Source organism: Thermobia domestica, chromosome 7, assembly GCF_964235325.1.
Source record: "Thermobia domestica chromosome 7, izTheDome1.hap1.1, whole genome shotgun sequence".
Taxonomy (NCBI): Eukaryota; Metazoa; Arthropoda; class Insecta; order Zygentoma; family Lepismatidae; genus Thermobia; species Thermobia domestica.
The window spans coordinates 289,134,501-289,149,130 of NC_137460.1; the positions used below are offsets into that span (position 1 = coordinate 289,134,501).

General features: G+C 36.5%; 1 protein-coding gene across 23 annotated transcripts in view; it reads right to left on the reverse strand.

The window, feature by feature from the left end:
• The window catches only part of LOC145691015 (uncharacterized), a 220,959-nt gene that overhangs the window by 140,943 nt on the left and 65,386 nt on the right, over positions 1–14,630 (reverse strand). For 13 of the 23 annotated variants that reach the window (XR_014132329.1, XR_014132328.1, XR_014132327.1 and 10 more), the window contains one exon: positions 14,328–14,443. The exons of 7 other annotated variants lie outside the window; for them this stretch is intronic. Coding sequence is in view for 8 of the 16 variants with exons in the window: in XM_081766541.1 (XP_081622667.1) it covers positions 14,328–14,443 (116 nt within the window). In the remaining 8 variants the exon portion in view is untranslated. Of the gene's footprint in view, positions 1–12,583; positions 12,602–13,155; positions 14,444–14,630 lie in introns of those variants that run through there. 3 more of the 23 variants (XR_014132330.1, XM_081766531.1, XM_081766536.1) reach the window with 3 other exon arrangements.

Genomic DNA, 14,630 nt, shown 5'->3' on the forward strand with positions numbered 1-14,630 from the left:
TCCTTCTCATATTTCACTAGCATGGTTGATCACATGATTAGCACGATACAAAATGTCCATGCTAATGAGATACGTTACTATCCATTCTAATGACAAAACTGCGTTTTAAGCTCGAACCATCGCCTTTTCGAGAGATTATTATCGGCATTAGTTGCAATGCTTAAGTACCTGGTACTAAACAAACAGGAACAATATCAATATCAGACACACCTTAACTTTCAGTCTTCACGCTAATGACAATCACTTTTCCTACTTAACCGGAAGCTGACATATACATTTGGTTATGCCATGCTTCTGCAACAATATTCCCTCCAATAGCATTGGTTAACAAATGACACACAAAAGTTCTAGTTGCATGGTTGTCAGGTCATGTTTCTCTTTCACGCGAGCGAAATATAGCTTTAAAATGTTTCCATGCTAATGATTGCAGACATAAGGGACAAATATTAAATAATTAGTATAGTACATGTAAATTAAGATTCGAAGGTAAGTTTGGAAGTCAGTAAATTTCAACACGGATTGAAAGTTGTCACTTATTATCAAAAACAGTTACTTTATAAGGACAGGGACATCCATTCGAATGACATTCCTCATTTTCGACCAATCCATTTTCTGAAAATAGTACGTTGTGAGCAAGATCTGTGCATCATATTGTTCAAAAATCTGTATTACAGATATATTTTAATTTGAGAGCAATAATACCTTCGATTTCTAAAATTTTAAGCTGGGGCCTTATATTCGGCCCTGTTTTAAGAATCATCCAACTCCAAGTATTATGTCAGCGTGTGTCGTGATATCTTGTAAGAGACGATACGCTGTGGAAAGATAAATGCAATCTCTTCTCCGCTCTTAAAAACTGTAACTACATTAATTTTAACTAAATTTACTACACATGTTGCGTTTGTAATACCAGCTCTTCATCTACTAAACTTTTCAATTGTTGGCGATTTGTTTCGACTGTGAACGGATACCACTATCCTACAGGAAAGAAAGAAACGCTAACCATTCAGCTACACGGAAGCACCTACAACAGATGATGTGCATTATTGTATTATTTACATACATATCGTCCCTCTCGAGACAAAGGGGCGTATCCAATTTTTTCAACTTTTCCAGTAGATAAGTTTAAAGATTTTTATCATAATTTATTCAATCGTGTTGTGTTACAATTTAATTTGATTTCGTAAGTCCTATACTTGAAACGAAGGAAATCAAACTAAATTTTAAAAGACGACAAAATAAATAATGAGAAAGGGTTTAAACTTGTCTCCTGGGAAAGTTAAGAAAATGAGATACTCCCTTTTGTCTCGAGAGGAACATGCACGAGTAACTACTACTTACAGAAAGAAAGAAAATGTAAGTCCATACAGTTTCCACATTTTTCAAAATACTTCGATCAGCCGTCAAATCACGTAGTGGTAACAATATCTGAACCAAACTGTCCACTTTGTTTCATCATACTTTATAATATTACATCAGTACAAACTTTAAATTTTGATACTGCTTTTGGTTTCGCGTTTATTTTGAAAATTATTAAAAATCTACAAATATATATATATATTACAGGTCACGTATGTAAATGATTGGTAGAACCTCACAAGAAATCCGTTAAAAGAAGAAAAAAAGTTATGATAGAAGAAAGAAAGTTTTATTATGCCTTAGGATCTGATTTACATGTTACATATCTGTACAGTCTTCGTAAAATAATAATAACTGAAGAAAAGGAAACGAAACGTAGAAATACTTCCTCCATATAACCAATGCATAAGGTGTTCAAAGGGCCAGTTGCAATGCATAGATCTATACATATATACAAAACTATATACAATGAGGTGTTCGTAAAATAATGGTAGGATTATAAACAGCCACTATTCCGACGACTAAAGAATAAAAACAGCCTAAAAAGCAAAACTAAGTTTCCGGTATATGTGAAAGAATGGGTGATACCCGATTCACTGACATAGGTGCACGAACTTGAAAGTCAGTCAAGGCCAGTAATCGGGTGACACACGTTATTAAGTTCCAGCATAAAGGAAAGTTTAATATATAGGGTGGCCCATTTTAATCTTTCCACGGAAATATCTCGAAAACGTTTGAACACAAATGAACAGAACAAAAATTAAAATAGGAAATACCATGGGGCAAATAAAACTGTGATGTCGTGGTGATACCCAGGGTCGCCCTTCATGGGGCCTGGGGCCCAACTTTAAAATTTTACATGGAAACAAGTGGCAGGTGATACCTCATCCGATAGATCTTTAAAAACTAAAAAGCTTTCTGGCAAAAGATTGTTTATATGGGTCACCGTTTTCAAAATGACCACAAGACATGGTACCCGTATCAGATAAAACGTCCAGTATCGCTAATATGAAAACACCGGAACAAAAATTCGAATAGGAAATCACAGAGGGTATTTATCATTCCATGCCTCGAGAATGTTGCAACAGAGGAAAAGATAATTAGAATGGAAGTGCTGTAATGCAAAGGAATTCCTAGAAAATTATCACTCCAACCTCCCTCCGTGAGTGAGTGAAGCAGGAAGGAACTGTGACATTGCAAATGACAACCTCAGTTTTTGCAAATTGTATCTACGAAACAAAGTTACCTGAAATGTGTTTGTATAAAGGATAAATGTCTCTGTAATGGGATAAATTATGTAAAATTCTTGTTAAATGGTACCTTCTATTTTGATTGCAGGCAATGGCTTGATGAAAAAATGGATCAACTGAAATGCGAAACAAATTTGTCGAACAATGTGCACAAATGTTGGTTTTGTTGAACAGTCCCATGCACGATATTTGTTCGATTATTTCTCTTCTGTCTTCTTGCATGTGATAGAATTTGAGTTCCACTGAAATCTCAGTTGTGATCCTCAGTAACGAATCGGTACATACTGATGCAGATGCCTCTCAAACATCTTGCACACATTGCGTTAAATTATCAGAAAGATTTAACTGAGCCACCCTGTACATTAGACGTGAATAAGGTACTGTTGATAATCCCGAACCACAGTACGAGAATAACATACCCCACTGGGAAAGACAAGTAAAACAAGCAGCCAGGACACCTTAGCCTGATGATATTATTAAAATTTAGTAAGCAGGTTACTTTCATACCCTTCACAAAGAGATGTTCTCGGGAGGTAGATTAAAAAAAATCCTTAAGGTTTCGAATGAACATATCCAGTTTTTAGTGCGTATATAATTTGTGTCATAAAATTTACTGAGGACATAATTAAAGACTTAAATCTGCTAGAATCCACGTAAACACGTTATCTTCTCACGGGGAGTTTCTGCACAAGTTTATGTTCATTGATTATAGATTTTTTGTTGCGGTACAATTTCTATTCGTTCGTTCACTGGAAATGTGACGCTCCAGCCTATGTAAGACGTTGACCTCAGGTCCACGTCCACGTGATACCCGATACACATGTGCTCCATCGGGAATCGAACTGATCTGCCACATCAATGTTTTGATATAATGTTAGAATTTCGGGTTACTGATCTCTACACAGCATTATGGAATATGAACAACCCGGAGTTTCCCACTGATCTAGTAGCCAGTGTTTCTTCCAGGCATACTTTCGGAGGTTCCCCCTCCCGGAGGTGGTAAACTGCCCCCTGGAGCCAAGCAAAATTAATCTGCTATTGCCAATATATCAAAATAATGTACTAATGCAGCTCATCACTTTTTCATTTTACTACTACTCCACCCTCCCGCCTCCCGGACATTTCTGCTATGTACGCTTGCAACTGGCTAACGCGTGCATCTTTGGTTCACATGAATACTGGTTCGACTCCCCGTGGGAAAGAATTAAAATTTGAATGTATTACAGTAGATCAGATTCTTCCTTAAACTGTAGGTTCACGATTTATATAGCCTCGCTGCTGAAAAGTGACGACGCTGAGGATAGCCTCAAGGTTAACGTGAGACTGATAAATTGGCCGTCTCTTTTTAGCTCACAAACTTTGATGGTTCATATCTTCCTGACTGTTTAGATGGTATAAGAAGCCTTAAGTGGTCGAAAATCTCCCTCTATACAGTCAGATGAAGGAACTCAAGATTCGGCTGAAGTTCAAATCAAATATTTCCTAACCGTCCCACGTAAATGGCTAAACTTGTAGGAATATCATTTTCAATTTTTCCTATAATATTAATTTTTTACAATGTTACCATCAAAACAGAAAATCAATGTGCGAAAACGAAGAAGTTAGCGGAAGACCGTGGAGAATGGAAGCTTCTCAGTTGCCGCAAGTGACCTGCCAGTATTGGTAGAATACCTATGATAATGATTATGAATATTATCATATTGAAATAATGTTATATTATTATATCGTATTTTGTTGCCAATGTATATTGATAATACTTATTAAATCTTTCCAAGTTTTCGCTTACGCCAATTAGTTAGTCATGTTATTTAACTAGCTTGATATGTGAGCCTTGGGTTACTAATGATTGAGTTGGTTACCCATCGAAATACATATATTTAGGGAAATAATTCTAAAATCTGTGGTGCGAGCAGTCCCGCTTTCGATTCCCGGTAGGGACACTCGGTCCGAAAAGTGTACCAGCGTTTTCAGGACAGTTTGTTCCTGGGTTTTCCTCATTCACACCAGGCAAATGCCGGGATGGCATCTAACATGATAGCCCAAAGCCGCTTTCTTCCTTAACCAATTGAAGGGTTTGGTGCAAGAAGGAGCCAGCTCCACTTTTTCCAGTATGCAGCAAATTAAACAAAAACGTTTTGGAGCTGCCTCGATTTTCACGCAAACTCCTCCATCTGCCGCATTTCTTTGGAACTAGCGGGTGGAGCTGCCTCATTCTTGTACCAAACGAAGCGCCATTTTCTTTTGTATGTGATAGGGTGTGCAACTCAATAGCGGCACAAAGTGGAGCTGCCTCCTTCTTGCACCAAACCCTTCAATTCTTTCTTCCTCTGCAATTCCCCGGACAGTGTGATCGCCAAGGGACGTCATCCCTCATATGCTAACATGGCCATATATGGCGAAACCCCAGAAATCTAATTCCTAATCCTAATTTTTGAACTCTGTGAATTTATATTATTTTAGTATTGTTGTATTCTAAATAATCAATTTCGTCAATTGTGATACATATTTTCAAAATTACTTACTCAGAAGCTTCGACGATTATTAAAAATATGCGACTAAATTCATAGTGTTGTATATGTTTAATTAACGTTGACACGGAAACATGCGTGTGAACCCCTGATTTGCCGAACGTCTGGGGTTGAGACTAGGTATTTGATGATGATTTTCAATGAAGTCAGACATACAAGGAATTTATGCTCACGTATATAGTTGTAATTTTGCTGCTATAAGCTGAAGTAAGGTACGTTATACACCTGAAGTGTAATTAGTAAAATTTAAAAACAAGTACCAAACCGAAATTGTGAAAAAAATCCACTTAATAAAACAACTGGGAAAATATCTCAAATGTAAAAGTAACTCTAAATTCTTGTGAGCAGATAGGCTATTGCTGTGACATAACTTGCTTCATTTGCTTGTTGATTAGTAAACCTTGAGCAGTATTGTAAGATGAAGCATTATTTTGGCTGAAAGATTGTTCAAAATCAAGGTAGAACTAGATCTAACGTTTTGGAAGTCTTCATAGTCAGGATGTCGACTAAAATTCCAAAATGAAATTTCGTGACTTTTTCTTTATCAAATCATAAAATTTCCTGGCATTTTGAAGAGCGAATTTGGGTGCGAATTAGGCCGAATTTTCATCCATGCGATAGAAACATAATTTGCTTCCAATTTGGTAGCGTATAAACCCGACCATAGACATCTTTAGTGGTGAATTTTGACATTTTATAGAGCAAAATTTTCCAATCTGTACTTACATTTGTACAGTTTTAAAAAATCGTGACCCAAAAGCTAAATTTCATGACTTTTTCGTGACTTTTATGACCGTTCTTTGATTTCGTGACATTCGTGACTTTGGTGACCGATAGACACCCTGATAGTGAAGTTCAAATTACTTTTACTACGCAGAAGTTAGGTTTTGAGAGCATGCAAAAACAACAAACATGATTGTAATCCCGCCTTCCACAGAGTGAAATGGCTGTATTTCCGAACATTGCACAATATTTTACTACATATCTAAATTATTAATACTTTCGGCGGAATGAAAGAATCTTGATTTTTTTTTTTTTTTTTTTTTTCAATTCAATGACCAAAAATTTATAGTATTGGCAAAATTCTTAAAATCAGTTTTGTCCGTAGAACAATATTTCTTATTGAACAAACAGCCAAAGCAAATATGTATGAATGAAACAAAATTCATTTTAATGGATACTTTTATTTATTTATTTTTAATTATTCTTTGCTGGTGTTTAAAAAAAATAATTCCCACGAACATTTAGACTTCATTACCTTCGTAATTTGATTCTACTACAAATGCATGCTTATTGTCACTGAAAAGATGATTAGGTTGTGATTCGATGATATCTGTTTTTATTTATAAGCAGTGAAACGTGAATTGCAGAATATGAATAGTACACGAGATTTCTATTTATGTATGGGCCAATATTAGAGTAAAGTAGTGTTGTATGTTATAATGTGTGTAGAAATCATGCAAGGCTATTACCCTATTTTTCATTTGATATGTACATTAACATTGCATGTACAGAAAACAGCAATTTAATATTTTAGAAATTATTCATGTGAACACCTCAGCACAACTTTGTATGAAAACGTGAAATTTGTTTTATTTAAAACTTGAGAATTACATAATTATTGAAAACCGATTATAGCGACCACTATTAACAAAATTGTAACTTAATTCATATCAGTTGTCACTACAAGTTCATTGCAAATTTTCTTTTTCTTTTAAAATGCTATGAATATAGATTAACCTAATTAATACACAATTTCTGTATTTACATAAATAATTTCCTTGCATTTTAGAAGTTGTTTCATAAGAACTCTACAGTGTATTTTCATTTAATGAGATATATGTTTTAAACTAGAAACAGCAATAGGATTCTTATGTGTAACGTGAAACATATCTTATGAATTGTAAGTTTATAAGAAGTGAGATTTGAAATTACGAAAGAATAATAAACATTTATCTTTATTTTAAATAGAATTTTGTTTTTTAGCATTTGTCGGAATATATTTCCTAACAGCTGGTAAAATGGCGGCCCTATATTAAATATTTAATTTTCGTAACTTATTACTACATATTTATTATTATCGAGACATGTATATTTTAGGTAAGTAAAAGTTACAACTCTCCCTACATATTTTTCTTCCGCATATTATTTCTTGAGTCACGTAAAAGAACAACTGTTGTCTGTCTATATCAGATAGAAAAGTCACTAGTGTGTTTCTCCTGTCATAACGGACGTTCTGCCAAATACAGCAGCAGCGTTAATATCGTCTTTGTATGAAAGGCAACTTACGAAACACATGGCACACGTCGAGCATAATTTTTCTTTTCTTGTGGATACCATACATCTACCATGATCTGTTCCAGAATTATGATTGTTTATTGCCCAACCATTATTTCACGAACTCCAAACATATGCAAGGTAGATTCATACAACAGTGGTTACATATCTGCCATACATTCTGTTACGGTTACATATCTGTATGTTCACATATTATGTATATGGAATTTATATGCAGTTACATATAGGTATATATAATAGTACAGATATAATTTAAAATACTACATTTGTTTATGTGACTATTTTGCACGAATTTTACCGCGCTACAATACATTCTATTATACATTGTTTCAGTGTAGAGAAAACTGTAATCCAACAACGGCGTTTGGCTGCACTTCATTTCTCTTGTTTCTTATAGCTTGCACCACTGTATTGCTTATCAGTTTTCAATTGTTTATGTACACCGTGAGTATGTGGCTGCATAACTCATTACTTTTCTACTGACGGGGCAAAGCAAATTGTATTATTAATGAAATGCTTTAACACGTTGACTGCCGTGAAGCCCGCATATGGGCTTCACATAGTTCTTCACAGGGGCCATGAAACCCACATGCGGGCTTCACATTTCTTCTTCTTTAAGTCGTGTTTTCCACGCGTGGGCTTTAGTCTTGGCTTTGTTCAAGGAGTTTATGTGGCCATGCTGCCCTGAAGTAAAATAACCTCTGAATGGCCTGCGGCGAAGATGAAAAGTATTTTTTCTAAACTTACTGAGGGGCCATGAGGTCTGTATGTGGGCCTCGCCTTCCCTGAGCAACAGGTTCATTTCTGATTCAAAAAAAAGTACACCTAAAGCATAAGTGATGTTAAAAGATTGAATTTCAGGATAAAACATTTGATGGCCCTGGGGGATCGGAATCGAATTTCGGCCTTGGCAGTCAACGTGTTAAATATGAATAAAACTGTATATAATTCTAGTGTAAACTTAGTGTTTAAAATTATACAGTACACAGACAAATTGCCCGTAAGGTTTACTTTCGTTTAATAAATATTGAGTTGCTACTCCAAAAATTACATATTTACGAAAGGATGCATTAATCCATAATATATTTGTGTTAAAGCTGATAACTGCGAATGCATTTTGTAATATTCACAGTTAATATTTCTGTTTCAGATTAATTCGGAAGTAGTTCTTTCAAGACGATTAATTTACTTGAAATCTTGTATTATTGACCTTAGAGGTCTGCTTTTTATCCAATCACGTTGACAAAAAAAAAAAAATCAGTTGGTTATAGGTTTTCATTTATTTATTAATTTTAAGTCAATCAAGAGAGATTCGTAAGAAGCTTTCTTAGAAAAACAAGAGAAGATTGAATAACACTCAATCAAGACAGTGTTTAAACAAAGAAAAGCAAAATCTATGTATATACATGTAAAAAGAATGAAAAAAATAATTGTAAACTTTTAGAAGAATAATCTTATCACTAAACTCGATAGGTACTCACTATCTTCTGCAAATTATTGTAAATCGCTTCAAATTGCATTAAACGTCGATTTTTTTATGACAGCTGTCAACTTTCTTGAGACTTAAATAAGAGAAGGTATTTATTAGGGGTAGGGTGTATGAATTTACTCAATGACAGAAACAGCTTACTTAGCACGTTTGTACACATGAAAATAAGAGGAAACTGGCAACAAGAGGAGCACCGAAAAAAGGCAGGATAAAAATAAAAGGATGTGAATAGAAGAAAAAAACGGGAAAAGATTCAGGATGAAGAACGGTAGAATGAAAGAAGACGCTTGAGAGGCTGCTGGAATCGGAATTTATGATGATTGTGATCATTTACTGATAAACTACATATTCTATTGTGTAAGAAAAAGTTGACTAATTTGAGACATATACAGGGGAGGGACAAAAATATGGAAACACCTGATATAAAAGAGGTAGCCATTTCAAATACGATTTGAGTCTGAATGGTAGGCGTCGCTGTGGGCACCGACACAATCTGACCAATCGAACAGATGGGCCAGTTACAGTTCAGCGACCGGTCCGTGCAGGTTACCCTGAATTATATGTGAGCTGGTAGAGTTTCAAAGAGGGCAAATTGTGGGTGCGCGTATGGTGGGAGCTTCCGTAAAGATAATAGCGGAAATGTTTAATGTATGAAGAGGCACAGTCTCGTACCAGCAAGGGTATTTATAGCAGATCTGCAATTTCCAAAACCACTCGTGATTGTTGACCATGCTGCTATACGGAGATAATGGCACAACGCCCATGAAACTGGACACTGGAGCAGTGGAAGACTGTCATCTGGTCGGATGAGTCTTCCTTTATTGCTTCCAACTTTTGGCCGAGTTTACGTGTGGAGAACATCAACACAAGCGTACGATACAGACGTATGTCACCAAGAGTGAAGCACGGCGGTGGTTCAGTGATGATTTGAGTAGCCATATCCTGGTATTCTGTCGGACCCATCATGAGCCTGCATGCACATGTCACTGCCAAGAACTACGTAACCATTTTGAATGACCAACAGCACCCCATGTTGCAAAATTTGTTCTTACATGGTAATGCCGTTTCAAGTATTGGACTGCTTTGATAAGCACATGAAGTGTCACACCTGCAATGGCCTCCACAACCGTCAGACCTGGATATCATTGAGCTCTTGTGATCAGTTTTGGAGACAAAAGTGCGAGAGCCCGCTACTCATTACCGTCATCCCTACAACAACTTGCAGCTGCTTTCGCGGAAGAATGGTACAAATCTATTTGACAACCATACGCGACGTGTATTTCAGCATTCCTCATCGACTGCAGGCTGTTCTGTTTGCCAAAAGTGGTCGTAGTCGCTATTAATAAAGGTTATGTGCAATTTTTCAGGTGTCTCCATATTTTTGTCCATCCTCTGTGTTCTTATGGCACAATACTCTAGTTTTTAACCAGGCTATGAGGATTTGTACCGTCTAACAAGGAACCCTAGGTATCTATCAGAGCCCGATTTTCATGAAACTTTGTATATACAGAGAGTACCTCGGGAAACTCGCACAGCCAAAATTGTAGCTGCAGAGTCCAAGACGTTGTGGCACTAGGGCCCGAGAAAGATCAAAAGTGAAACCTCAGTACATTAAGGACATGGTGAGAAAATGCACGTTTTTCTTTAAAACTAATCATTGTAACGACACGAAATGAGCATACATGGATACAAGATGGTCGATATGATCTGTTAAAAGTTATAAAAAGAATATCCGCCATCTTGAAAGAGGCCATGTTGAAACTGGTGCGATTGGTGCAAATGAGAAGAGAGCCACCCGATGCATTAATTTGAACGTAAATAGCAACAAATACCTGTTGGTGAAATCTGTTGTGAGATTACATTATTCCTGTGCTTCTAGTAGAGTGGTTTAGGTACAAGATAAGCAAAGTGTATCTTATGACACTCGAGCAGATGCAGATTATGGAGCGCTGTGAGTGGGATCAGTGGAACTAGAAAACCGAGCGAAATATAATTTTAGCACTATATCATTTGTGTCAGAGTCAACATGTAATTGGTGGGATGTGCTGGTATGATGGGTTCAATCTTCATAATAATATCATGGTTGACATTAACTTGTAACTTTTTATTAGAATTAAATTAATTCGAACAGAAATCAGAACGTCATATCAGTCCACCTATAGCGCTCCATACCCTCCATCTGCTCGAGTGTCATAGGATACACTTCGCTTATCTTGTACCTAAACCACTCTACCAGAAGCACAGGAATAATATAATCCCACAACAGACTTCACCAACAGGTTTTTGTGGATATTTACGTTCAAACTAATGCATCGGGTGACTCTCTTCTCATTTGCACCAATCGCGCCAGTTTCAACATGACCTCTTTCAAGATGGCGGATATTCTTTTTATAACTTTTAACAGATCATATCGACCATCTCATATACATGTATGCTCATTTCGTGTCGTTACAATGATTAGTTTTAAAGAAAAACGTGCATTTTCTCACCATGTCCTTAATGTACTGAGGTTCCACTTTTGATCTTTCTCGGGCCCTAGTGCCCCAACGTCTTGGACTCTGCAGCTACAAATTTGGCTGTGCGAGTTTCCCAAGGTACTCTATCTATATACAAAGTTTCACGAAAATCGGGCTCTGATAGATACCTAGGGTTCCTTGTAAGATATTAGGTAGGTCTTGGAAAATACGAAGCATTAAGACTATCCGATCTATAGCTTTTAGTACAGAGATCAGTAAATTATAAGATGTCATATTATTTTTTTATTTGTTACAAAACAGTACTGTTCGGCTGTCATTATATTGTCATGTATAATCATGTAAGAACAGTGTGCTTCTCAATACATTTTCAAATATTTCCGTGCACATTCGAAGCGGAAAGAATAATTTACAACTTTCGACCAGTCTGGTAAGTACCCTATCCCCGAACTGGTCCCACATTTGCTGTTTAAAGTACTTGTGAAGAGACTCCGCATTCATTGAAGAAATAAGTTACAAGGAAATGCCGAAAAGCCTTTGCATGTTACAAGGAAATGCCGAAAAGCCTTTGCATATTATTTTAAACTTTTATTGCTATTTTATCTCACGTTGGATCACTGTCGTCTAATTTATTTACTTGGTCGTACACTTAGTTTTCTGTATGGGATGTGCTGCAAGTTGCTGTGCATAATATCTGTTGTATTATTATTATAACTATCAATAATAATAATATACCAGCTCGCAGTTATCCTGCCTAGTTTTTTTTATCGTAATTAAATTAGAATGGCAAGGTGTTGCATTGGCGGCAGAAGCGGGCTTCTGCTACGATCGTGTGCAAAATACAAGTTGTGACAGAAAAAGAGCAACGTTCTCCTCCTTGTTCATTGTTTCGTCAGTGTGTAAGAGACCTCAATACAGTACGAGTTTATGTTAAAATGTGAATAGTTTACATATACTGCACGTATTCTTTAACTTACTTTTTCTTTAATAAATTCTTAAAACGTGCAGTGCAGTAGTACATAAAGATCTATAAACTACCAGCACAGAACCAAATAAGTGAGAACATACGTACTGTATTATAATAGTGACTTTTGGTATAAAAACTTTGCCTTCTGGTATTGGTGAGGCAAAGAAGTGACTTCATAGAACTCCGGCCTATCCGGCTTTTTTTTTACTCGGCCTGCCCTTCCGCTCGGGAGTCTACTGTAATAATAATAATAATAATAATAATAATAATAATAATAATAATAATAATAATAATAATAATAATAATATCTGTGCTACTTTGCTGAAATGATTTAATTTTTTCGAAAATTTGAATTATTTATAAACTTGGGGAAAACGAGCTACACAAATATTACTTGTTCTACACTATAAATTAATGTTGTTATATATTCTAGTTAATTTGTTCAGCTGTGAATAACGTCAAACACTTATCGTAAAATATCTTTACCAATTCACATGTTTTGTGCTCCCACATCAGTAAAGACAATTAAAATAATTCTTTCCGCATTGCCTTCAACAATATAACACTCTAGCATTAACTAATGAAGTCTTCATATTCAAACAGCGGAAAAAGAATATGCAGTGAAGAACATCCGACTATTAAACTTTTACTGGTTTCCTAGAATTTCATATCGCTAATAGTGTTACCTTCGTCATAAATTTCTTAACATAATGTACGTTTTTGTCAACTTGCTTTTTTTCTAATTTTTAAAACTTATTTATTTATTTATTTATTACGTAGAAGTTCTTACGTTTGGAATGGTACGATCACAAAATTCTTCTTTATCTTCTTATGAATGTTGTTTGTCACTTTTGGACTCTTCTGTAGTTTTCTGTGATGTCACACATGTGTACTCGGGAATAGAGACTGGTTTATAAGGATGAATTCCGCATACCTTAAAACTTTGTACGATCGTACCCACCACTGCTGATCGACCCCATGCTGCAGAAAATGACTCAGCAAACACTAATTTGGACAGCGGTCGTCCAGGATTCGCACGGAGCCATTTCGAACACTCATCTCGATAGTAATTCTTCAGTGGTTTGAACAGTGCTTTCTCCAGTGGTTGTAAAAAGTGGTTTGTATGAGGCGGAAGACATACTATGCTAATGCCGTTTTTCTCTGCGAATTCCAGTGATTCTGGTAATTTGCAGTGTGCATTGTGGTCATCGACAATCAATACGACATTGCCACTCACTTTGTAGTTGCTAAAGTGTTGTAGCCAATTGAAAAAGTTATCGTCTTTCATGTATCCATTATCTGACACAGACAGTTGTGTACCTGCAGGCATTCTATCCAAAAACTCCTGCTCCTTCCGGCTTTCTTCGAAGACAACGAATGGGGGAATTCTTTCGCCGCATCCATTTGCTGCCACCATGACAGTAAGCACTTCCTCCTTCTCTGCCAGTGTTAACGAAACAATGTGTTTAGTACCTCGTTCCGTTGCAGCCTTACCAGGTTTTACACATAACTGCAATCCCGTCTCATCCGCACAATAAATCCTTTGTGGTTCGTGGTTCACTGTTTGCAGAACACGTTCTAATTGACTGAAGTATGCATTTACATCGTCCTTGTTCATCCCCCTACCTCGTACGCCCGATAACGGCTGTCCTTTCCGCACTGTGATGTGTGGATTCCGCCGTAGAAAACCATACAACCAGTCGTATCCCGCACATCCAGTTTCCGAATTGAAAGGATGTGCAATATTGTTCGCTTTTGCAAAATGAAAACACAGCTTCCGAATGTCCGTCATATTCAAAGCAAAACCCATTTCCTGTAGTTTAACAAGATGCTGCACTAACACATGTTCATTGACAAATCCCAACACTGGGTGTCGTCCCATTCGCACAGTTTCTTGTGTTGGTATTTTTCCTGATTGGACCCATCTTTGGATCGTGCGTCGAGGGATGTTATAAATCTTACCTGCTTTCACCGTCCCGAATTCTCCTCGTCGCACGGCCTGCACCGCTTTGGCCAGATCTTCTACGTTATAGGATCCACGATTCGTTTTCCGATGGTAGACCTTTGGCACGTTCCATCTGCAAGTAAAGGAGGAAAGTGTAAACATGTTCTTCAAAACAATAAAGCTTTTAAATACGTCTCTAGTATATTTATAGTGTTTATTACTAACACAGTTCATAATCTTGTCCAAGTGATTAAAAATGATGGAATAACAAAAAAAAATCATTGCTGGACTGGCACGAAATCGAGACTCCATCAATCTCC